Source organism: Eulemur rufifrons, chromosome 2 (assembly GCF_041146395.1).
Source record: "Eulemur rufifrons isolate Redbay chromosome 2, OSU_ERuf_1, whole genome shotgun sequence".
Taxonomy (NCBI): domain Eukaryota; kingdom Metazoa; phylum Chordata; class Mammalia; order Primates; family Lemuridae; genus Eulemur; species Eulemur rufifrons.
In genome coordinates this window covers 49,615,374-49,641,580 of record NC_090984.1, presented here as the reverse complement: position 1 = coordinate 49,641,580, position 26,207 = coordinate 49,615,374, and the positions used below count along the sequence as shown (strand labels likewise).

At 40.4% G+C, this 26,207-nt stretch overlaps 2 protein-coding genes and 1 non-coding gene across 6 annotated transcripts in view; all 3 read left to right on the top strand.

The window, feature by feature from the left end:
- MGA (MAX dimerization protein MGA) overlaps window positions 1–11,953 on the top strand; it is an 81,603-nt gene extending 69,650 nt beyond the window's left edge. For all 4 annotated transcript variants that reach the window (XM_069484507.1, XM_069484498.1, XM_069484488.1 and 1 more), the window contains 6 exons: window positions 174–225; window positions 2,362–2,568; window positions 3,696–3,807; window positions 4,422–4,655; window positions 6,900–7,076; window positions 8,017–11,953. In XM_069484507.1, the coding sequence (XP_069340608.1) occupies window positions 174–225; window positions 2,362–2,568; window positions 3,696–3,807; window positions 4,422–4,655; window positions 6,900–7,076; window positions 8,017–9,296 (2,062 nt within the window). In that variant the 3' untranslated portion in view covers window positions 9,297–11,953. The remainder of the gene's footprint in view (window positions 1–173; window positions 226–2,361; window positions 2,569–3,695; window positions 3,808–4,421; window positions 4,656–6,899; window positions 7,077–8,016) is intronic.
- On the top strand, window positions 5,396–5,493 carry LOC138381187 (small nucleolar RNA SNORA69). Its single transcript, XR_011233099.1, has one exon. It is a non-coding gene; the product is annotated as a small nucleolar RNA SNORA69 (small nucleolar RNA).
- Window positions 11,954–15,939: 3,986 nt separating the features above from the next.
- Window positions 15,940–26,207, top strand: part of MAPKBP1 (mitogen-activated protein kinase binding protein 1) — a 50,947-nt gene continuing 40,679 nt past the window's right edge. The window contains exons 1-2 of the mRNA XM_069484480.1: window positions 15,940–15,998; window positions 16,579–16,801. Coding sequence (XP_069340581.1) covers window positions 16,685–16,801 — 117 coding nt within the window. The 5' untranslated portion in view covers window positions 15,940–15,998; window positions 16,579–16,684. The remainder of the gene's footprint in view (window positions 15,999–16,578; window positions 16,802–26,207) is intronic.

Genomic DNA, 26,207 nt, shown 5'->3' with positions numbered 1-26,207 from the left:
TTTCTTAGAGAAAATAATGTTAAATAAGGTAGCTATTAATATATATGACACCTTGGGGAAAAGAAGCTGGTTACAGTTAGACAATTTGGGATGGTTTGGTTCAATATAGCTGTGAAATAGGTCTTAGATTACTGAATTTCAGTAAGATATTGAAAAATACTATCTTTATTTAGGTGCCGTACCCATAGCTCTACAGATGAAAAAGCTACTGAAAGGAGTCGAAAGGTATTTCGAGTATATTTAATGATGACTATTCATTTAGTAAAATTGAAACATTTATCTTACGGTTGAAACAACATAAGCTAATATATTGGACATGATTTTTTCCCCCAGGGTTATTTTTACCAGCGAGTTAATATAATCAGTTGTTTCCCCTTATTGAAATTACACTATTAATGTTTTTTTCTCTTAATTCATTTATTCCTCCCAGAGGATAGAGTAATTTGGGGAATTTAAAATTGATATGGAGTATATAAAAATCAATGTGCTTATTTGAAAAGTAGTTTTGTGGTGATTTGATGTAAAACAAGCTGTCATCTTTCTTATTCATGATTTTCAGTGACCTAAAAACTTATTCTGTGTAATGATGTCTAGCAATTCAAGAAGCCGTGAAATTATAAACCTTCTTTTAATTTTATTACTGTTTTCAATGTATATCATTGTAGCATAAGGATGGCATTTGGATCCTTTAAAAAAAACCACAGCATAATTTGTTTGGCTTTGATCTGATTTGGAGGATCATATGATGTACATTTTCATGGTTTTAATCATTTTGCATATATCACTATGTTTTCATTTTAAAATTTTTCAGATATAAAGATTTTTATGATAGCTTATTTATACAATCTATAGTTTTGTACCCCAAGTATGCAAATACTTGCAGCACTTTGGTATATTTAAACTTGATACTGATTTTCTATTTTGCATCTTTTATTCTCTGATTGTATATTAATTTATAATGGATTTAACTTTAGAAAGACAATGAATTTATATAAGAGGTTTTGGGTACTGCAGCGTTATGATAAAGGCAAATAGTGTCAGAAAAAAACGACAGCAACATCAGGGAAAAAACACAAAATTGTTCATCTTGTACAATTATTATTTACAATGTCATAATAGTGTAGCTACTGTTAATGATTTTTAAAAACTTTTATGGTAACCTATGAATAAAATATGGAAGATTTAATTTCAGCGTTGAAAAATGTGTGAATGTAAATGACAAATTGGGAGGTGAAAGAAGGAAGAAGAAATAATGGGAAGGATATGGGTGTTAATAACATCATTTTACAATGTGGAAAGGCAAGATAGCCTCTTGTTGATGAAATGAGAAATTAAGATAGAATTATATTCAAGTTTCTAAGGGATCAGTAAAAGAACTAAAGTTAGTGATAACAATTATTTTGGGATGATGAGGTGGCAAGATAAGAGAGCATAGTATGAGGTAAATCCTCTTCTGCATAGCAGGAAGTTAATAGAGGTAGCATTGTAAATGGAAAAAAATAAAGCTTATGTTACTATTTTTGATTTAGGATATAGATTAAAGAGGCAGAGAAGCTGCTAAAAGAATCAAAAAGTGGTTGTGTCTGAGGTTCCAGGTATAGGAGCAGAGCACAGTTGCTTTTCATTATAAGCTGATCATATATTTAAAACTCTATATGCATCTATAACTTTTTTATAGGAAAAAGCTTTAAAAATTGAAGTAGAATAAAGAAGATAGAAAAAGGAGGCCTCAGGCATCCTGAAGGTCAAGAAAGACTTTCCTGAGAAAGTACAGAGTTTGAGTTCTGAGTGTGAAGTTTTAAATGTTATGGAGGACTGGGAGGGAGGGAAGGATAAATAATCCAGGTATAGGCAAAAGCCTGTGTAATGGCGGGGAGGTGTGGGATGGCATAGTATGTTTTGAAATTTCTAGCAGTTAGGAATGGTTGGAGAGAAAGATGATTTAAAAGAGTGGCAGTTGAACCTTTACCATGGATTGTGAAGGATCTTACAGTATTTTTAAAAAATACATTTGTGTCATGAAAACAAGTTTTAGTAGTAATAATAATAAAAAAAATTATATAGATAAGCTTTTCTGGATCTGTTACCACCGCACACAAATTCTTCTTCATTTGAGCACTACTGAAATTTGACCTGGGAACTGATATGATCACATAGCATATATTAGAATTTATACTGTTGGCATTGTTGAAATTAGATTTGGAGGAATGATAGACTGGTAGTAAGATGACTACTTGGGAGGCTGTTGTGACAGTTAAGACAGAAGACGATGGATGCCCGAAATAGAGCAGTGCCATTTGAATTAGAGGAAGAGGGCAGATACATGTGAAAGATGCTTAGGAGGCAATCTTATTTGGACAGGCTCCACCAGTTCCTCTCAAACTGAAGCCTGATTACTGGAGTGACAAACTACAGAAAGAAGCAGAAGCCTTTGCTTATTATCGCCGGACACACACTGCCAATGAACGGCGGCGGCGTGGTGAAATGAGGGATCTGTTTGAGAAATTAAAGACCACATTGGGATTACTTCATTCTTCCAAAGTTTCCAAAAGTCTCATTCTTACTCGGGTAAGTGTTCTGTGTAAATGACAAATAAGACCTTGACTAAGAAAATCTTAGGGATACTATGAGAAAGGAAATCCATTGGCATATGAAGGAGATTGAAATAGAGCTACTTGTATTTAACAGTTGAACATGGGCTAGTGAATGCCCAATAAATCCTTAGGGGGAAAATCATTATGTTAAGTCAGAGTAGCTTTTCACTGAAAGTCAGATTCTTAACTGGCAGAGCTATCCTTTCTTTAGATAAAGACATAAACTCTGATTAGCTCTGTTTACCACATTCTCTTTACATTGGTGTTCTTGATAGAACAGTTCATCACAGTGCAAAGCACAACATGAATGATATTTTAACATACTTCTTAACAGTTGATAATCATTTTAAAGGAAAATCTGAAATATTTAAGCTAGCAGTTTTAACTTTGCATGTAGGATATCTAAGATAATTTCATTTAAATTGCTTTTATGTCAGAGTTAGAACAGGACAGGATAAGCAGTCATATCCCTCTAGAGCAAAGTTATTTCAACCAGATTTTACTTAGACTAGGAAATGATTTTAAAGTTGATAATTAAAATCTAAGCAAATGTGAAAATATAATTTGATAGAATGAACAATATTTGACAGCACAACAAATTGACTGTAGTCAACAGTAAGTTATGGTATACTTTAAAATAACTAAAAGGGTAAAATTAGAATGTTCCTAACACGAAGAAATGATAAATACTGGAGGTGATAGATACCCCAGTTACCTTGATTTGATTATTACACATTGTATACCTGTATCAAAAGATCACATGTACCCTATAAATACATACAACTATTATGTACCCATAACAATTCTTTTTTAAAAAAATCTAAGCAGAGCACAAATGTTTTATATCTCTTTGCAATAGTGGAACACCTGTTACCACTAAATGATGTTCTTTAGAAACATTCATGATCTATATTCCCTAACGTAAAAGCCAGAAAACCTCTTGCAGTTTAACAAAAAATAATTCCTGAAACATCAGTAATTGTTAAATAGCATTAAAAAGTTCTCCTAAAGTATTTTTTTCATTAAAGAAATTGTGTAGACCCTACCTGTTTATGGGAAAGAGTGGACAGATTAAAAATAATATTACTATTTCTATTCTAGGCATTCAGTGAAATTCAGGGACTAACAGATCAGGCAGACAAATTGATAGGACAGAAAAATCTCCTGACTCGAAAACGAAATATTCTGATACGGAAAGTAGCATCTCTTTCAGGTGAGATATGTAAATGATCTCTGGTTAAGAGCATAATAATAGCTTGCTTTATTTATTTTTGAGACAGAGTCTCAATCTGTTATTTATTTGTTTGTTTATGAGGCAGAGCCTCGCTCTGTTGTCCAGGCTAGTGCCGTGGTATCAGACTAGCTTTCAGCAACCTCAAACTCCTGGGCTCAAGCGATCCTCCTACCTTAGCCTCCCAAGTAGCTGGGACTACAGGCTTGCACCACCATGCCTGGCTTATTTTTTCTATTTTTAGTAGAGACGGGGTCTCGCTCTTGCTCAGGCTGTTCTCTAACTCCTGACCTCAAGTCATCCTCCTCCCATGTTGGCTTCCCAAAGTGCTAGGAAGAGCTTAATAATAGCTTTAGCAAGCAGAAATCCTTAGAAGGTCTTTCAGATACTACTTAGTTTAAGGCTTGGCTCCCAGAGTTTACAGCAGAATTATCTTTTGACTCGGGGTGGAGGGGACATTTCTTTTGGATTGTAATCATTTTTGCCTTCCATAGTTTTGAGGAATATAGTTAAATCAACTGGATTTCAGTTGACTCTTTTTCATTATTATGTGGGGTCTTACAGAGAGTGATAATTTATTCCCTGTCAACCTGCAGGTAAGACAGAGGAAGTGGTCCTGAAGAAGCTAGAATATATTTATGCAAAGCAACAAGCACTAGAGGCACAAAAAAGAAAAAAGAAGATGGGATCAGATGAGTTTGATATGTCTCACAGAAGTAGCAAACAGCAGGAAGGATCTTCTGCATCATCTGTCGATCTTGGACAGATGTTTATAAATAACAGGAGGGGCAAACCTTTGATTCTTTCCAGAAAAAGAGACCAGGCCACAGGTAGGAGGGACATTGTTTGCTTTCCTTAATGTAGATGAACATCAGTTTAGTGGACTGAACATCATCTTTTGGCAACAGTTTTAGTTTTAATTAGATTAATTAAAGATGAGTTATATAAAAAGTAGAATATTAACTACATTAGATTTCGGTTTCTGGCTTTACATGCTCAAGCAAATCCTGAGATGTTACCAAACTTGGTAACATATAAATCCTAATTCTGATAGCAGTCTACAGTCATGTGTTTTTAGTGAGTAATTTTTAAAGCTATCATCTTTTCAGACTTTATATGTGAACTCATGGTTTCCCTGCAGCTCTGCTGATGGGTTGAGTAAGTTTGGGTCTATCTGAGACAAACTGGATTTTTTTTTTCTTTTTGGAGACAGAAGTCTCCCTCTGTTGTTTAGGCTAGACTGCAGTGGCATCATCATAGCTCATAGCAACCTCAGTCTCCTGGACTGAAGCGATTCTTCTGCCTCAGCTTCCTAAGTAGCTGGGACTACAGGGGCGCACTCCTATGCCTGGCTAATTTTTCAATTTTTTTGTACAGATGGGGTCTCGCTCTTACTCAGGCTGATCTTGAGCTCCTGGCCTGAAGTGATCCTCTTGCTTCGGCCTTTCAGAGTTCTGGGATTACAGGCAGGAGTCATAGCGTGTCTGGCAGGAAATTTTTTTTATTTTTAATTTTGTTGAATTAGGCTCTGTTTTTCATCAGATCACCTATTAATGCATAAAGAATTATTAAAGTACTGCCATTAATCCTGCTGAAAGAAAAGCTGTGTTAATCGTTTTGGTTTTGCCTTTACAGGGGTAAAACCATGACAGATGGACATGGACAATTCTGAGAAAAAAAAAAAAGAATTATTAAAGAATAGAGTAAATTGGTTTTAAATTCTTTCTTATGTCTTGATTTTAGAAGTGAGGCAAAACTGATTTTATATTATTTGCTTATCTTCTTTAAAGAATAGTATATCCTGGCCAGGTGCGGTGGCTCATGCCTGTAATTCTAGCACTCTGGGAGGCCGAGGCTGGAGGATCGCTCAAGCTGAGGAGTTTGAGACCAGCCTGAGCAAGAGCGAGACCCCCGTCTCTACTAAAAAATAGAAAGAAATTATCTGGACAACTAAAAATATATAGAAAAAATTAGCCGGGCATGGTGGTGCATGCCTGTAGTCCCAGCGACTTGGGAGACTGAGGCAGAAGGATCACTTAAGCCGAGGAGTTTGAGGTTGCTGTGAGCTAGGCTGATACCACAGCACTCTAGCCAGGGCAAAAGAGCGAGACTCTGTCTCCAAAAAAATAAAAGATGCATTAAAAAAAAAAAAAGAATAGTATATCCTTTTTTACTCTTTGGGTAGCTGTATCTGAACCAGAAAGTCTGGTTTATTACATCAAACTAAGACGTTAGTGATGGATACTAAAACATGAATTAGTTTTTCTAACATTGCAGAATTAAATGGTATTACTTCTAAGAAAAGAATTTAACGATTATTTGGTCCTGTCACCTGATTTTACAGATAGGAAAACTGAGGCCTAGAAACTTAAGTTTGTTAGAAATATATAGGAAATGCAGCCTAGGGATAGAATCGTGTATACCTTCCTCTTGACACACTATCAAGACTGTCAGAAGCATAAATAAGAGAATGCATCTGAAAAATAAAAAAGACTCAGAAGCCATTCCATTGAAGATGTGGTTCCACAACTCTATTCCTCAACAAATAAGAAATTTTCTCCCTTAGGAGAATCACTGGACAGGTAACCATTACTCATTGAAAAGTAGTTTAAGAAAATATATTCCAAATTGTGTTTCCCTAACTAAAGTTGTCTTTTGAGATGCAGGGTCTCGTTCTGTGGCCCATGCTAGAGCACAGTGGTGTCATCATAGGTCACTGTACCCTCAAACTCCTGGGCTCAGGTGATCCTCCTCCCTCAGCCTACCCAGCAGCTTGGACTACAGGTGCACGCCACCATGCCCAGCTAATGTTTGTATTTTCGGTAGAGATGGGGTCTCACCTTGTTGCTCAGGCTGGTCTGTAACTCCTGGCCTTAAGCAGTCCTCCTGCCTTGGCTTCCCAAAGTGCTAGGATTACATGTGTTATCCACCATGCTCGGTCTCCCTAACTAAATTTGAAATTTACTTCTTAACCTTTTAAGTCAGTGTGATTTTAAGGACATCTAGACTCGTGGGCTACACTAGCGTTAATTGAAAGACTTTTATCCGTAACTAATTTCTGGTCTTCCTTACAGAAAATACCTCACCCTCGAATACTCCACACACGTCTGCAAACCTTGTGATGACGCCACAAGGGCAACTGCTCACTTTAAAAGGTCCCCTATTCTCAGGACCGGTAGTAACTGTTTCTCCTGGTCTCTTAGAAGCTGATCTTAAGCCTCAAGTTGGCAGCAGTGCTATGGTTCAATCAGGTATGTCTTAATTGTTGTCCTCTAGGGGTAGTGAAAAAGGTATCCCTTATATCTTACAGTGACAGGAAGCCTTTCAGTGTGTTCTGTAATAATAAAGGCCTCTTCTATTGGCATTTGCCTTGGTAAGAGATGACATTCTTTTTAGAACAAGTTTGGCTTGATCTGTGATACTGATTGGTGTGTTTTACCTCGGATTGGAAACTATTTTGTGAGCCCTAGTTTTCTAAGTAGGAGAATTGCAAAGATGTCAAAGTGAAAAGAAGATACTGAAGGGTCATTGTCTTAGTTCTTGGTGTTGATAATTATTTGTCAATTTTACGTTGTGCGCAGAGATGGTACAATCCTGCATTACTAGTCTGATTCAGTTTGAGCACCATTCCTTTTTTGGGGTAAATGGTAAAGGTGAAGAGGAAATCTCACTTTGATTAGGTTTCAAGCAACTAAATTTCTATTAAGGGTAAAAGGGTGTCCTTGCCAATATTAAAATCCTAGTTACTTTGCTGCCCTTGCCAGCCAATAGTTTCTTGTCTGTATCTGCTGCCAAACCCACTCTGATGGGCTCATCCCTTTCTCTTAACGTGTTGCCTGTAGGGCTTCATTTTCCCCCCAAAATAGCAGTTAATTGGGTGAACAGAATCAAGATACACTTCTGCCCCAGGATAAGAATGAATTTGGGGAGCATTTCTATAAAATAATTAAATGGAACTTTTCTTAATGATGGACTGTCCAAGAGTCTTTGGTTGGATTTTATGTGATGATTTTCTTGTAAGGTTAAATCCATATTTTGAAGAACTGATTTTTTTTTCATCTTCTTGTTAAAAATAGACTGGTGAATTTTGACTACAACTCTAAGATGGTCATTTGGTATGATAGAGAGAGAGACGTTCAACACTGTAGATCTAAATGAATTTTTCTTTTCTTTCTTGTTTTTATTTTTCAGAAAACGATGACTTATTTATGATGCCACGAATTGTTAATGTAACATCACTGGCCACAGATGGAGGTTTGGTAGATATGGGTGGCAGTAAATATCCTCATGAAGTTCCTGATGGCAAGCCACCTGACCACCTGACAGATACCATCAGGAATGAAGATAACTCCTTAGAGGATTCGGGTAGAATCTCTTCCAGAGGAAACCATAGAGATGGCAGAATGACATTGGGTCCAGCACAGATTTTTCTGGCAAATAAAGATTCTGGTTTTCCACAAATAGTTGATGTTTCCAGTATGCAGGAAGCACAGGAGTTCTTACCTAAAAAGATTTCTGGCGATATCAGAGGGATTCAGTATAAATGGAAAGAGAATGAACCAAGAGGGGAGAGACTGAAGTCAAAGGAATCTTCATTTCATAAATTAAAAATGAAAGATCTGAAGGACTCAAGCATAGAGATGGAACTGAGGAAAGTAACATCAGCTATAGAGGAAGCAGCACTTGATTCCAGTGAACTGCTAACTAACATGGAAGATGAGGATGATACTGATGAGACACTGACTTCTCTGCTTAATGAGATTGCCTTTCTTAATCAACAACTAAATGATGACTCTGTTAGCCTGGCTGAACTGCCCAGCACTGTGGATACAGAGTTCCCAGGGGATGCTCGACGGGGTTTTATCAGTAAGCTTCCCCCTGGGAACAGTGCAGCTTTCCAGGTTGGCCACTTGGGAACTGGTTTGAAAGAGTTGCCTGATGTTCAAGGGGAGAGTGACTCCACTAGTCCCCTCCTTTTGCACTTAGAAGATGATGACTTTTCTGAGAATGAAAAACAACTTGCAGAACCAGCCTCTGAGCCAGATGTACTTAAGATTGTTATTGACTCTGAGATAAAGGATTCCCTTCTTTCCCACAGGAAAACTAGTGATGGAGGGAAGAGTACTTCTGACCTCCCTGCAGAGCCTGAAAGTGTGTCCTCACCCCCCCTCCTACACATGAGGACTGGCCTGGAAAATAGCAACAGCACAGATACTTTGTGGAGGCCTATGCCAAAGTTGGCACCTCTAGGTTTAAAAGTAGCTAATCCTTGCAATGATGCAGATGGTCAGAGTCTCAAGGTGATGCCTTGTTTGGCACCTATAGCTGCCAAAGTTGGGTCACTTGGACACAAAATGAACTTAACAGGGAGTGACCAGGAAGGCCGGGAGAGCAAGGTGATGCCTACATTGGCACCTGTTGTGGCTAAATTGGGCAACTCTGGGGCCTCACCAAGTTCTGCAGGGAAATGAACTTATTTGTCCTCAGGCAGAAGCCAGGCAATGAGGAGAAATTGAATCTCACCTCCTTTCTCTGCAGGCATCTGTTTTATTTGTGTCTTGGAACTTTGGTCCTTGACTTTGTTGATGCGGTGGATAATAGAGAAAGGGGGTAGGGTGCTGACCCTGGTATAAGAAATACTATTTAATTCTGATCATGTTAAAATGTGTTACCTCACTTGTGGTGCTGGGTCCCTTCATCCTCTCTAAGAAGATGTGATCCATTACTAAACACGAGGTGCCCCTCTTACCGAAGGAATTCATAACAAGACTCTGGCTCCATAGTGGTTCCTAGTTCTTCCCCCCAAGAGAACAAGCTGCTTGTGACTTTGGAGTTGCTGTGGACTGAATGTAGCTGATAGCTGTTGGGTTAAGTCTGAAATCTAAGGAATGTGATGCACTTGTGCAAAGGGATCTAGAAGAGATAATTTTTAATTGATGTTTCAAGAATAGGGATAGAGAGGGATGGGTACGATGGAATACCAAAGTGAAGGACTTTGTGTCATTTGGGAGAATTTTCTCTTCTTTCATCTACCAAGTAGCTTCCATTCCCTCACTTTTCAATTAGAATTAGAAATTCAAGCCTTCTGGTAAAGTAGGGATGCGTTTAACTTTTATTATTAAGGTAATTATTTTGAGATGTTACAGAAAATAGTAGTTCTAGTTCTCCATTATTGGGTGGGTGTTGAAAAGCTCATTTCACAGTGCCAGGGATTTCTGCTAGGAATATGTATTTTGGAGGTAGGCATGGAGGGAGCCCTACCCCTTTCACAAATCACGTCACTCGAGACTGCTAAGGTGAAATGCATTTTCTCCCCAGACCAGAGATCGTGGCCAAAATAAAAAATTGTGGGGCTGGATATTTCCCAAATCAAACTAGCCTCCTGGTGCTTGAAGGTTTCATTCACTATTACCTGCAGAGGATATAAAGAAAAGTCACAGTAGGCAATCTTTACCAGGGAAATGAGGCAGTATTTGAATCACAAGATATATTTTTTATCTGCTACCATGGATTCAGTGATCTGTAGAGCTTTTTCACTTGTTAGCTGTCAGAGTATGAAGGACTGACAGTCTGTAAAGATAAAGATATTTATATTTTTGTATAGTTGTTTTCATAGATTTCTCAAAGGCTGAAGTTTTCAACCTAGAAGATGAGATTTGTATTGAGTATAGAAATGATGTTTCCTATCTAGTTTGTAAATAATCATGGTGCACTTGAGGGGTCTCTTGGAAACTCCTGGGGGCAAGAATCACTATTCTGAAACTGTATAGACTGGGATTTAGCTGCTGCATTTTGCCTTTCTTAAATAATTATATTTTGGAATGTAACCCCTGTTCTGTCTTCATTGACAGGATTTGCTTGTGTTGTAAAACACTAACACAAGAGCTTCCAGTGCCTGGGCTGTGCCTAGGTTGATGTTATTTCTTCTACATCCCCTGCCTTCTTTATCCCAAATCCCACTCAGAATATTGTCAGACCTAGGTTGTGAAACCAACTTTGGAATGAATATAGCCAGTGAATTACTACTTCCATAGTTGGTTCCCTAATGTCTCTGGTAATTAGCAGATTGAAAAGGGTAGAAAACTTTCTCTGCAAATTTACAATATGATCAAATTCTTGGTTTTGTGCTGCTTGCTTTCCTAGACCTGCTCATCAGCACTTAACCTTCCCTCCCCTAAAGGTTACTGAAGAAGCTTCAAGTAGGTAAAGAGTGCTCCTCAGCTTCTTATTCCTTCCAGTTTACCCAGCAGATTTCATTCAATGCCTTAGCCAAGCAGTCCAGCACCTGTCTCCCCTGCTAGTAATTGTCCTTAGAGATGCTAGTGCTTTAACCCAGGTATAGCAGTTTCCCATTATTTCCTTGCTTGTCTCTTCCCCACATTTCCTCCTGACTTCCCAAGGCTTTTGTGGCTTCTGAGGGTCAGCCAAGGAGCAGGCAGGCAAGTGAGTGAACAATCCTCAGGAAAAGAAGGACCATTTTAGCTTCTGAACACTTCCTTTTTTTTTTTTTTTTTAAAGAAGAAAATACGCAAACAGGTAATAATTCTTGATTGGAGGATATTTAACTCTGTTTATGAGAGATATATAAAGATGGCCATGAAGGATGATTCTAGTTGTTTATGGGGAAGGCCGCAGATGTTACTACAAACCCAAAAGTTACAGTGTTCTCAAGACCTCTTAGAACTAGGCGTTCTCAGAGCTAATTTGAGAAGGGCTCAGTCTTCAAAACAGTCCTACAGTCTTGACAGAAATCTAAATTTCCAAAAACTCCTACCCTTTAACCTTACCCCAGGAGAAACTATGAAAATTACATGTGTGATTATGAAAGATGAAGTTGAGTGAGAGGAGTTGAGGAACCTGGAAGACAGCTCTCCACCTAACTCTATAAGAAGCATGATCTCAGTAGACCAATAATTCGCCTTTTTATAACATCTGTAAATAAATGGAATGTTTTTAAGAATATAATTATGTCAGATTTAGCATTTTCTTTTATATATTAAATATATATCTTTCCTTTTCTGCTTTTGAAAAGTGACTATTTTTTTAGAAACCTAAGAACAGAAGAAGTTTGGTGATGGGAAGGCAGAATGTATAAACCTGAAATAAATCAGTTATAATAATTAAAGCAGGACTTGGTGTTGGCAGGTTTGTGTCAAGTTCGGGTACAGAATTCTAATTCCCTGAGACACATATGAGAGACGTGCCACTGACGTAGTTTTATCATAGAATTCCTTGCTTTTCTCAAATTTCCTGACATGCCAATTTGGGGGTGGTGGTGGTGGTGTTGGTGTTCTAATCTTTATAGCATGTTTCACATGGAGATTTCAAAATTTTGTACAACTTGATGGCAAATATTTATCTTAAAAGTCATTCTACAGTGAAGAAAGATAGCCTCATAGTACCAGTGTGTGCAAGGCAGTTTACCTGTTATCTGGGGGAATAATGGGACATAAACACAATCTTAGTGGCTAAGGACAATAGGTATTCTTAAGGTAAGATACACGTTTAGTATCATAATTTACAAAAAAGTTTAAAGGAGTCCTTTAGACATTGAGTACTCCTAATCTACTTAACATCACTAACAGATCAAGTTCAGTTATGTAAGCTTCATACAAATTGTTCACTTTATATATTTTATGGTAAATGTAATTTTTTCCCCAGAATTGTGGATGAAATATGCTAGGCCTTTCTGTAACAAATTTGAACATGTTTTGAACACAGAAGAATGGCTGACAATCCATATATTATTTTGGGTAGAGTTTAGTAGTAGTTTTTTTCTAACTATACTGGTTGAGCTATTTGAAATGGAATGGGGTAAGGCAAATTGAGAGGTAAATGCAGTTTGAAGACAGGTCTAGGAAATACTGATAGCCCTTGTCCCTCACTCCCAGAATTAAAACAATTTTTTTAAAAAGCCATGCACAGTGTGTAGGCAAGTACATTTTCAGGTACTTTTATAGAGAATGACTGATAACCCAGCATCAGAACACATTTCTTGCACAAAAGTGTTGGTTTTGAAGAAAGTTCTGTTAGGGCGTCAATACTAACATGTGTATTATCACTAATGAAATTTTACATGAACATTCATGGTTGAGTGCAGAGAAAATTAAAGCGGAGGCATTCAGACTCATTGCCAGTTGGAGGGAAAAAATCAGTTAAAATGCATTTTTGAAATAGAGGAAAATAATTTGATACATACCACTTTTTAACTGAGGCATAACTGTAATAAATGTAACTGCTCTACAAAGGCACGTAAATGTTGACTAACAGTGAGGGAAGTGTGTGAGGGGGATGGGAAGGCTAAACCATGAGATGAGTTGGAAATTTTGAGACAAATCTAAATTCTTTCATTTTAAACTCTGCTGGTAGAAGAGATTTTGTTAAATAGGAAAGCAGTCTTGGAAGCATTGTTTAGAGATTCATCCTTTTCCAACTGCAGTCATTGGTCTCAGCTGTATCACAGTGCCTTGCATGTAAAGTTGCTCAATTAGTATTTGAATTGATGAGCAAATGTTTAGACTGTTAGTTTTCCAGGATCTTAGAATTGCACCTTATTTGCAGTAATCCTAGGGTGAATTTAAAAATTTGATCTAGTGAGTGTAGTGCTAAACAGACAACTGTTTAAGATCTATTCCCAGATGTCTAGAATTTCAGAATCTGACAAACACCATGTATAGATATTTAAGACATATATAAGCGGAATACAATGAAATAGCGTATGGATGATGAAATACTTAAGGGTCAACTGGATTTTGGAGGGTGGGATAGCAAGTACAGTCATGTGTTGCTTAATGATGGGGATATGTTCTGAGAAATGCTTCTTTAGGCCATTTCCTTGTGCAGACATCATGAGTGTACTGTACTTACACAAACCTACATGGTATAACCTACTACACACCTAAGCTATATGGTATAGCTTGCTGCTTCTAGGCTACAAACCTGTACTGATACTGTAGGCAACTGGAACACAATGATAAGCGTTTGTGTATCTAAATGTACCTGACCATAGAAAAGGTACAGTAAAAATAATGGGACCATTCAGTCTGTCATTGACTGAAATGTCATTACGTGTCGCATGACTATTTAATTTTTGTGGAGAAAAGTTAACACTTCTATTTACATTAGACCTGGGACTTATTTTCTGAGGAATTAATTCATGAAGAATGGGAACAGCCTACAACCTATTCCCATACTGGTATCTCAAAGGCAGCATGGTACCTAGATGATAAAGATTGGACTGAATTGGGAAGAATTAAAAATGCATGGTTTTGGCCTTAGGCTAGAAGTATGCAAATTCCAGACTTCAGAAATTCCCCTCATTACACCGTCCTCAGTTTTTCTCCAGCTTCAGGTGAGGGTAATAGGGGGAAGACTTTCTCTAGGGGGATAAAGCAGGGTAGTTTTGGACAAGAAATGACCAATGACACTTTTAAACTCATTCACCTGGCCATGCGTGGTTAGGTAAGTGAGACAACTGCTAGTGGACACAAAAATGATCTGGAGAGGATTAGAGACAACGCTTGTGGACACAGTCTTGCTGTATAGGTGGATATGGTGGTTCCTGGGGTCTGCAGCACACAAGTAAAGACACCAGGTGGCACCATTTATTAGCAGTGTTATATTAGGTTTTACTCCCATGGAGAGGTCAAATCAGACTGGCTAGGGATTGAAGGAAACCACCTACCTCTTTCATACTGTTGTGGCTAATGGCTCTTGCCTTCCTCCAGATTTGGGAAATAAATTTGAAAATCCCATGTTATGTTTCATTACATCAGTGCATGGTAGAAGGGAAGAAGACCATTTTGCTGCTAGCTATTGCCAGTGGGTGTTCTAGGAGGTGACATCCCTGATCTCCATGTAAACGTATGAGCTTTTACAGATTTCAGTATGTGGCTACAGTACACACAAGCACACACCTGTTTTGCCATTTGGCTGTACAAGGCCCACCCACAGCAATGAGTTTAGTGGTTCTTCCCTCTTGCTAACGTGTCATCCCACAGGGATTTCAAAGATTGGGTTAGGGTGAGACAGGCACATCAGTGTGCTACCCTTAGGCCCCAAATCTAGGCTTAGGCTAAGTTTTTCATAAGGTAATTTTTTGTAATGGTAGCCAGGCAGAAAATCCTGGGGCTCCTAGAAAATAAAGTCTTAGGCTTAAACGTCTATGAAACGTAAATAATGATATTTCTGTGTATTCCCCCTTCCCCTCATTAGCTAGAGAACTATACCACTCCATCTGGTGTCAGCAAGCTTGACAGTGACTTCGGCAAGTAACAGTTCTAGGGAGAAGGATTCACAAGTAAATTTTTACAGGAATAAGAAGATCTGAAGCAACAAAATCCTGGTTAACTTTGGGTGAGAGATCGCGATGGGACGTTGGAGGCTAAAGAAACCATGAAACAAATACAGTATATTCCATAGCGCACTTGTCTTCTCTTGGTCTCACGCCTTAAAGTCTACTCAAGGCCGCCTTCTCTCTCCCGTTTCATCATAACCAATCAGGTTGCCCAGTTCAAAACTTCTTAGCGATTGAATTTGGTTACTCAGAAAAATCCTTTTCACGTGTGTCATCGCGCTGGGCTGGCCGCTATCAGAAACTATTTCAAGTGCTTTAAATCCCAGCATTTGGGGTCGATGAGATCAGAGCTTCTTGGCTGTACCTCAGTCTTGTAATTCTGAGCTAGGAGTTAGTTTCAGCTAAGGTCCCTCAGACCTATGAAATGCCAACCGTAGCACCTTGGGGGCGTGGTTACTGCCTTTGGGCACTGGGAAGTGCAGTTTTCTGGGGGACCAGGCCTGATAATAACCATAAAAGGCTTGGTTCTCTCAATTCTGAAGCCATGTTCTATTGACCTTCCTTCCTTAAGAGCAGTACCCACATTGTGCGGAATACGTGGTTCTCGAGGCCAAGTCCTCTGCTTCCTAGGCCCTTTCATTGGCCCCGCCCCCGTAAACCTTGCTCGTCCACTGTGGAAACTCCCTCTTGGCTGCAGGCCACACCCTCTCACGTCGGCTCCGCCTACCCAGCCCGTAGTGTGGCCCAGGCGGTAGTTCGCGTTTTGAGCCGCTCGTGCCACCATAGCTGCCTGTGCCGCTGCCGCGGCGGAGCAAAAATTGCCGAGCGCGATGCCTGAGGGCGCCGTCAGCCGGGTGCCCCTCGTGCCCCGGGGCTGGTGAGGCTGGGCCCGAGCGGGGGCGCTGACGAGTAGCAGGGGCTTCTGAGGCGGGTGAAAGAGAAAGGTCCAGGGCCGGTGCGGAGGGCGGAGAGCGAGCTCCGTAGGGTGGAGGGGTGGGGGAGGGAGGCTCTGGTGGCAGAACGAGTTGCTGGGCCACAGCTAGCCCCTCCGCGCCGAGTCCCTGCGGCCGCCAGCGCAGGTGCTTCGGCGCCCAGCGGAACTCCCCGGTGGTCTCGGTGGCCTCCTCCCTTGGACACCGCAGTTGCCATGGGAATAGTTGGGAATTTACGGGGACCAGACCGACCTCTAGCCGAACTACAGCCCATCCCATCCCGTTTCTCCTGTTAAGCGCCTCTGGCAGGCGTGGCCTGACATTTTTTTTTGCAGCTCAGGATGTTCCCCCTCTTTTTACATGAGTCTGTCCTTCCAAGGTGGTAAGAAACCAGAAACCGCACAGGTCTTGAAGGTGGGAATGAGGGAAAAGGAGAGGGCAATACCTAGAGGTAAAAGCTGCAGACTTAGCTGGGCGGAAGGTAAGGCACTTACTGTGATGCTAAGGTGGCCTTTGCCATCTCAGGTCAGTGAGAGGGCATATTGGAAGGCCCTGTGGAGTGGGAAGGCAGTGCTGCTGTTGAGACAAGTCTCAGGCCTGGGCCCGGGACCGTCCCAAGCGGCTCCTCATCATGATGGCTGTGGAAGGGTCAACCATTACCAGCCGGATCAAGAACCTGCTGCGATCCCCATCCATCAAATTACGCAGGAGTAAGGCAGGAAACCGACGAGAGGACCTCAGTTCCAAGGTGAGTCCTAGTATTAGCAGCCACCTCTTCCAACCCTACCTTTTCCTGCTCCTCCTTAACCTTCCTTTTTCTTGGGAAAGAAGACAACTAGAAGCTCCTTGTGGCTCTAAAGAATCAAATGTGCTTGCTCATTTCTGCCCATTAAGCAGGCAATGATTTGGTTTTAGGTTGAAGGAAAAAGAGCAGCTGGGGGAGGGGGTGGAGGGGTGCATGCTGAGATTCATGCATGAGAAGAGCTAAATAGGAGGATGGCAACCTGGATTCAATTGTGGCATCACTACACACTAAGCATGTGCTTGGGAAGCCAGTTGATATGCCATGACTCAGTTTCCCTTCAGAGGATAGTGGAACCACATACCCTGTGAAGAGCTAAGCTGTGACTAATGTAGCTGCAGGTGTTAATCTAACAGCTGGTGTTGTGTAAGACTGTAGTAGCAGAAAGAAATATGCTAAAACACCTAGTCTGAGGAGTTGGCTTGATAATTACTCTTGCCTGGGGTGGAAACAAATTTGTCTCTTCAAGAGACCTAAATTAATTTAACTGGAGCCTCTTGGCTTCTTAGGAATGATAACATGCAAGGAGCCAGGTATCTGCCAGCAACCAGTTCTCCTGGTTTGCCTTTGAACATCGCTTATCTCATTCACTGTGTGCCAAGAGCCACATCCCACATGGCTGCAGATGTTCCTCAGAGGCAAAGTCCCTTTCCATCCCTTCACTTGTCTGGGTTTTGGCTCTTATGCTTTATTCAACTATGTTGAGCTCCATAACTTTGGGAGTACAAAAGTAGACTACATTTGTTTAATTCCTTGAGCAATCCAGGGCTGTGTTCCCACAGGATCACATTAGATTTTATGTCTTATTAGCAGCCTGTAAACACAATAGGCTTGTGTGGTACAGGATTCCTACAGGGAGAGGCATTTCAGACAGTAGCATTTTATTGCCTTGCCTGTATCTCTTCAGAGATGAGTAAACCCTGTGAGGAATGATTTAGAGTGCTAGGGTACAACATGGCAGGGTTCTGGGAGGACTTAGTTCAGATCTCTATCCCTTAGCAGAACCTTAATTGGATTTGGTAAAGAAGGTGAACAGCTTTCCTGTGTGTTTCAGCAGAGGTTGTATTGAATCACAGTTTGCCTCAGGTTTTGTGGCAGTGGAGATAGTCACCCTTCCAAGGACTCATATTAGTCATTGGTTCTGTTCTTCTGAGGCAGGAGAATGAGCATGAAACTTAGAAATTGTTGTAGATATGACTGTAATTTGCTCATTCTTAGTACTGCAAATGCTCATATTCTTGGCTGGTAACTTAGCAATGACCAGCACTATTACAGCAATCTTCTCATATCTTTGGCCTCTTATTCTGGCCAGGAATGGTATATGTAGTAGAAGTACATAATAGGAAGTTAGTGTTCTGTGTTAATACTTACTGTAATTTTGATCTGGAACCCAGAAGGTACAGTCACCATTCTTTAAGACTTCCCACGTCATTCATCATTAATATATTCAACAAGTGTTTATTGAGTGCCTATTAGGTATGGAATTAGGGATGAATAAAACATTATCTTTGCCATCAAAGAGCTTGTGGCTAGTCTGACATGTAAACAAATAATTACAACAGTGGTGTGCTAAATGCTGTTCTAGAAGTACGCATAAGTTGTTAATGAAAGCACAGGGAGGTGACCTAAGTCAGTTCAGGGGAATTAGGAAAGACTGCACAGAGTAAGAGATACTTGAACTGTTGAGTCCTGAGGCAAGAGAAGAGCTTTCCAGGAAAAAGTGGGGAAAAGAGCCTCCCTGTTGGCCAGGCACGATAGCTCATGCCTGTAATCCTAGCACTCCGGGAGGCCAAGGCAGGCAGAGTACTTGAGGTCAGGGGTTCAAGCCCAGCCTGAGCAAGAGTGAGACCCCCGCCTCTACTTGAAATAGAAAAAATAAGCCAAGTGTGGCAGTGCTCACCTGTAGATGCAGCTACTCAGGAGGCTGAGGCAGGAGGATTGCCTGAGCCCAGGAGTTTGAGGTTGCAGTGAGCTACGATGACACCACTACACTCTACCCAAGGTAACAGAGCAAGACTCTGTCTCAAAAAAAAAAAAAAAGCATCCCTGGCATCACCATTAAACAGCTCTGTTTCTTACAGGAATTCAGGGGTTCAGACTGCTTTAAATGGCTTTGTTCTAACTTAGCTGAAATTGAATGATCCTTGAATGGTCTGACAGAGCAAGAGAACTGGTGCATGTCTTTAGCACCCAAGAGTAATAGGTGTCTGTGTGTACCTAGGACCCTAGAGAGGCCTAACTCCCCACACTCCTTAGTAAAGACGCTCTACCTAATATTATTCTAAAAGCTTGCCTTGGGGTAACCCACACAGGACCTAGTGTATTAGGTTCCGTGAGTTGCCCTAATATGTAGTGACTGTGAGTAATCATGTTAATAGTCAGAAAGCTTGTGATTCATGGATGGCTAATTCTAAAATACAATTTGAAGACAAAAAGACATATGCCTCTTTTGGCGGGCAAAGAAGGAAGTGTCAGAAGACCTTTACACAGTTCTTACCTCAGATGGCCTCCTGCTTTGAATTATACTATTCCTTCTATCTAAAGCAGCCTTCCTCCTCCTTTTCACCAAATTCTACACTTATTTTTAGGTCCAACTCCATATTTACCAGAGCCATGGGGCCTTCTTTAATTAGTCCCACTACTTTGAAACCAATCTCTTACTATTCTTTTGTGTATATCTTCATTTCCTAAGGTCAGGGGTCATGTTCTTTATTTTCTTTTCATCACACTGTTTAGGATAGTGTAAGATAGGCAATAAGTACTATTAATAAGTGAATAGATGAATGAGAACAATTTAAAAATGTCAAATATAGTGGAGATAACTTGGAAGTCCAGACGAATGAGAAATAATCAGGAGGAAGTTGTAACCTCTTTAGAAGAGAAATCAAAACTAGGATTAATAAAATGGTGAAAAAGAGGTAGAGATGGAGCCTATTTAGGTGTGAAGGGCATAGAGCGAAGGGGAAGTACACATATGCAGGAAGTAGTGCTCATTAAGGACTTCTTAATTCAGGAGACACCTACTTAAAAATATACTTAAAATATGGTTAAAAGCTGGAGTGAGAGAGCCAGTGGGGGTGAAGATTTAAGTTACTGCAGAAAGAGTGGATGAAAGCTGGGATTTTTATTAAGCTTTTTCAAAGGAAGGAGAGTCTGCAGTGAAGTGAACTGGAAAAGAGTGACTTGAAGTTTTGTGCCAGATCTGCTGAGTCTTGGTGAAGTGTAACTCGAAGTTATCCATTGTAAATAACCTTCAAGTTGAGATCCTATAGATTTGTGAGTTCCTGCCTCTCATCTTGGTTGAGGCTGTGTTTTTCTTAAGAAGCAAATATGTGTGCTGTTGGTAGCTAGTCCTCCTCCTCTTTTCCTAAAGTTTCTGAAAGATTTTTATGTGGAGGGAGCTGGGTTGTTTTCTATTTTAACAAAGGACAGACATGGACCAAAGCCAAGCAGGCAGGATTTAAATTAGGGATACAAAAGGATTGTCTGTGCTGGGGGGTTGTTAGATTTTGAAAAAGTTAAGTGAAGGAGGTTTTGAAATCTTGCTCTTCCTTAACAGCCATTAATCCAATCTGGGTTATATGTTATTCCTTCTGGAAACAATGGGCAAAGTGACTTTCTTCTAGTTCTGTTTTTATGATTGCAAATCTAATTCTTCTCTCTCTGTCTCATTTCCCACCCTTCCAAGTTTGTTTCCTGTATAATTGTGTGGTGGTGCTTTGAGCCTTTTAATATGTGGCTCTAAGAAGAGTTTCTATAGGTGGGTTTCATGAAGGAGAAAAAAAAAAACTGGCAACAACCTAATTTCAGCCTTTGCTGAGTATTTGAGCCCAGATGTCATGTGGTAATGGGAAAACCCTTGTTTTCAAAGCATTTATGTATGAATCATTAGCTCTCAAGTTGGGGGAGGGGTCAGGAGGGAAGCAAGACATCAGAATACCTGTGCAGTGTTTTAAAAATGCACATTCCTGGGCCCCATCTTAGCTGTACGGAATCAGAATCTCTGATGGTAGGGTTTGGTAGTTGTGTACATATTCAGTTCCACCAGAAGCCCACTGCTGGTTACAAACCCCTGGCCTAGGTGCTAGGACCCTGAAATCTGTTAGTGTTGGCTTCATGCCCAAGTCCTTATTGAAGCTTCTTGGAAGTATTAATATATAAAGGTAGCTCAGTAAGTGTACTCTTCTTTTTGAGAAGTTGTTTATGTTGTTGTTGTTTTAAAAAAATCTCTACTGTGCCTTCTAGACTGCTCTGTAAACTGCTATGTCAAGGATAAGGCCGGGCGCGGTGGCTCACGCCTGTAATCCTAGCACTCTGGGAGGCCGAGGCGGGTGGATCGCTGGAGGTCAGGAGTTCGAGACCAGCCTGAGCAAGAGCGAGACCCCGTCTCTACTAAAAATAGAAAGACATTATATGGACAACTAAAAATCTATATAGAAAAAATTAGCCGGGCATAGTGGCGCATGCCTGTAGTCCCAGCTACTTGGGAGGCTGAGGCAGTAGGATCGCTTAAGCTGAGGAGTCTGAGGTTGCTGAGAGCTAAGCTGACGCCATGGCACTCACTCTAGCCTGGGCAACAAAGTGAGACTCTGTCTCAACAAAAAAAAAAAAAAAAAAAAAAGAGAGAGAAAAGAAAATTAAATAAAAAAAAAAAAAAGGATAGATTTGAGAGAACTACTTTGTTGTAGAGTCAGATCTGAGGAGCTGATCATTGATTGCCATGCCAGGGCAAATCAGCAGGAATTTCTCCTGTGGGAAGGATCAGGAAACTTTATGATGATATCCCTGAGTCCAGGCCAGTCTTTTAGTGTTTGATACACACTTTCTGGGCTCTCCACTTAGAACAGATGACCAAGGGTAGAGGTCCCTGTGGCTTGTAGCTCTGCCCCTCACCTGCCTTTGTGAGTGACCTGGGTCAAGTTCTCGTTGAGTTTTCTATCTCTGATGTGCCCTTGACTTAAGGCTTGTGAAGTGTTTTGAGATCTTCAGAACAGGTGGTATACAATGAAAAATGTCAGTGTTCTCCTGGTTTTGTCTCTTTGATCTATATTTCATTCTTCCTTCCGGTGCTTGCAGCTGCCCTCAGCCTTCAAAGTGATTCTCATTGGAGAGAGAGGATTCTTCTCTCTGTGGACCCAACACCTCTTCCTTTACTATCTAAAAATAGCCCAGCCACTTCAGGCTCTGAGTTGTCTTGCAAAGCCTTCTCTCATCTACTTGGCCTCACTCATTTCAGCGTCTAATAGTACTGCTGCTTTCCAAGTTTCTTTTCCCTCTCTCAGTTTGCAATTTAGGGCAAGTTCCCCTGTTGAATCAATTTAAGTCAATGTCTTATTTCCTGCTGGTATTTTGAATGTCTTCCATTTGTCACCTGTGTTTTTTCATTTCTTGACTAATGAAAAAAACATAGGTACAAGTGAGGTTTCGGCCTGACCCCTGTAACCTCCCCACCAACCCCTAAGTTTAAAGTTGAACTTGATGCTGTCATCACTGCCCCTTTGTTTAGAGAACAGTACAGGTCTTGAAATTTGGGACTATGTTTATTCAAGCTAAGCTTCTCTGAGAACATAGTCTGTCCAACTCATTCTCAGAGTATCTGTTCGTTTTACTTCATGTTCAGATTGCAATATTGTTAAGTAAAAAAAAAAGCTACAGTGTTTTCAGTAGGATTTGTTATGATATACATCACACTCCCAGTGCTGCAAACTAAGCCTCTCCTCTGGGCTCCATTGTTTAATGCTGGGAAAGACCGAGTTTTCTGTCAACTTCTTTTTCACAGCAATTCTCAGAAGAGGTGTAGAATAAGACCTGCCCAACTTCACAGGTGTTTATTGTCCCATTTGTGGATTTTACCTTAACTTATTTTACTTCTTAAAATTAAGCGGGGGAGGGGCAAGAAATAAAGTGAGCATGACAGCCAGACTGGGCAGTGTAGATCTTTAGGACTGGTATTTTTGAATGTTCAGATTTTCCAAATCTTCCCTTCCTCCCAACAATTATAGCAGCAGGTCCACAATACTTCTTAGTTGGTCACAGTATTTTCCTCTAGTTTTGAAGGACACTTACAGAAAAATGAGTTCACAGTACGGATATCTCCTTTTAGACTTCTAGGGAGTAAATTCCACCCACTCTCATTTTATCACAGAGAATGTTTGCAGTGCTTTTTTGTTGCTTTCCTAGTGTATAAAACAAATAAAACAATCTTATTTTTTTTTTTTTTGGACTGGATTTCTACATTTACACACCTTATCTCAACCCCCCAAAACTGAAATGAGGCTAAAGATGTTTTCCCTTCCCTGCCACTTCGTTTATAGTTGAAATTTTAATTTACTTGAAGATCTTGGCAACCCTTTATGGAACCATATGGCTTTTTTGCTTTTTTTTTTTTTTTCCCCACTTTGTCAAATGTTCTTTTGGAGGAATCCTGAGAGGGGAGTTTTTTTGGTTCTTCAGGATTTGAACATTGCTCTTCATTCATGCTGAACTCACCACAATTTCTAACTTCTCATCACAGTTCTCATCAGTCTTTGAGATCTGTCTTCCTTTAGTGGTGCTTCTGGTCATTTCTCCGTAAGTTCAGCTGACCCATTAAAGGTGCTGGCACTTAAAAAAATTATGAAATAAACAGACATAGGAAAGTTTATAAGGTATAATATTGTGAGTAATTATAAAATGATCCCCCCATGTAACCACCACCCAAGTCAGCAAATAAAACAATGCCAAGGTATTGGCAGTGTCAGAAAGATATGCTGCTAATAGTGTCATCAAGGTGAGTGAGTTTGAAGTTATGATCTTGTTGTAATCAAGATGGTTTTATTTTTTTTATTTATTTATTTTTTTTGAGACAGAGTCTTGCTTTGTTGCCTGGGCTAGAGTGAGTGCCGTGGTGTCAGTCTAGCTCACAGCAACCTCAAACTCCTGGGCTTAAGCGATCCTCCTGCCTCAGCCTCCCGAGTAGCTGGGACTACAGGCATGCGCCACCATGCCCGGCTAATTTTTTGTATATATATATATTTCAGTTGTCCATATAATTTCTTTCTATTTTTAGTAAAGACGGGGTCTCACTCTTGCTCAGGCTGGTCTCGAACTCCTGACCTCGAGCGATCCACCCGCCTCGGCCTCCCAGAGTGCTAGGATTACAGGCGTGAGCCACTGCGCCCGGCCGGTTTTATTTTTAAAAATTAAAATACCTAAGGACTTGATCTTGACATTTTAGTTTTCTAAGTTTATTCTTTTCGTATTATGGATTTGTGCCATTCAGCTTTTCAGGCAATACGTTTACTGGTGGAACCACCTTTGTTGGCAACTAGCAGTGTTTCATGTTCTCATCGTACCCTCCTAATAATAATAATAGAAATGATAATATTTGTAGTGGTATGGCAATAATAACATTTATTGAGCTTTTGCTATGTACTAAGCACTGTGCTAAGCATTTTACATGTGTTATCTCTTCCAAGTTTTACAGAACTCTACCATAAATACTATTATCCCCATTTTGTAGATGAGAAAACTAATGACAGGAGAGGTCAGATGAGTGCTGGTGGTTACACAGCCAGTAAGTAGGTGGCTGAGCTGGAATTCAAACCTAGGCTTTCTAAACTCCAAAGCCCACACTTAATCCTTATTCTGTACTCCTCCCAGGGAGTCTTCATGCATAAAACATGGCACTGAGCATAAAAGTATGCCTAGAATTGCTATAGCCAAGAGTCACATCTTGCATGCATCTTGTAAGAGGGGAAATTCCTTGAAAATATATAGAGTTTTCTCCCAACATTCCTTATAAGAGTCAATTTAATGAATTTCTCAGACTATTAGAGCAATAATTTAGTAATCCTTGCCTCTCTGCATCCTTGCTCCTCTGCCCACCCTCCAAGTCCAGATTTTCTGGACTATTATCCCTGCTTCTTGCCCTGTGATACTGTTAGAAACTGTTTGACGTGGTTCCAGATGACCATAAGCCACAAGCAGCTGCTTATCTGATTCTCTCTTGCTGTTGATTGGGGAGCAAAGTAGCCTTGGTGACTGACGAATGCCTTGGTTGTTTTTGTGTGTACGTATCATAGGGCTTTAAACTGTTGTGCTCTTGGTTGCTTGGTTGATTTTATAGCTCATGCTCTTGTCTAGTTGCTAGTGCTACCCCAGATCTCTTCCTCTTTTCCTCTTGAACTCCACCTCTTTTTCTCTGTAGCACACAACTGACCTTGTTTTTGAAGTTATGGAGAGTAGCTAGGTCAAATGCCTCTTTCTGTTGGGGGAAAAAAAAAAAAAAGCTGGATTTTAAATGCCCCATGCTAGGACTGGCCTAGATGATGACAATTGGTGTTGAGTGAATTTGAACATGAGCAGAAATGAGGTCACTTGTCCACCTGCATTTGACTGTGCAGGCTCTAGGTTGCAAAGTTCTTTGTGCAAGTGTCTTGTCTCACCTGATCTCAAATTTGTATTATTTTGTTTTCTTCTTTCAAGTGTGATAACATTATAGGTGCAAAAGCATGGGGTCCAAAGGCCTGCTTCCCTGCACTGCCTCAGTTTGTCCTGAGCAGAGGGAGTCCCAAGCCAGATGGATTGGATGGAGGGTGGCCCACGGGCAATTTGCAGTCATGGATGAGGAGCTCAGAGCATGCTCAGAAACTCTGACCCTTGCCACCTCTCTGCTACTGCTTTGGAGAAAAGAAAGCTGCTTGTTAGACAGAACTAAACTTATAACAGGCAGGACTGCCTCTGTTACCCTGACACTCATTGGTTGGCTTCTATTTGAGAAAGCACAGTATTTTTGCACACCATGATTGTTTTCATATGACATAATAACCTGCTGCTCACTTTTCTAAACATGTCCTTTCTGCTTATGATACCCTTCTTTCCCCAGGCTGCTGTGGTCTCTCTTGTAGGGCCCTTATAGCAGGTGTCACAGAGACTTTGCCTCATAACAAACCCCAAACTGGCTATAAATAGGGCTTCTCAAGAGTTAATATGCAGACCAATGGGGTGGGAGTGGGGAGGGGGCAGAAGTCTTGTTAAAATACAGAATCAGATGCAGGCCCACCCTGAGACTTTGCATTTCATCCAAGCTCTCAAGCGATGCCCAGGCTGCTCTTCCTTAGGCCACACTTTTGAGTAGCCTGGCTATGTGAGCGGAGTGGGGGTTAAGGGGGCAGCTTCCTCACTTCTGAGGGAGCTGGCTTCTCTCTCATTTTAAACATTGGAAATACTAATGCCTTCCTCCCAGGGCTGTTTTGAGGTTTAAGTGAGATTTAATGAATGTGAAAGTACATGTAAATTCTAAGTAACTTCATAGCTGTAAGGGGTTGCTAATATTATCAGAGTCCATAGATTTCTAGAATACCAAGGAATT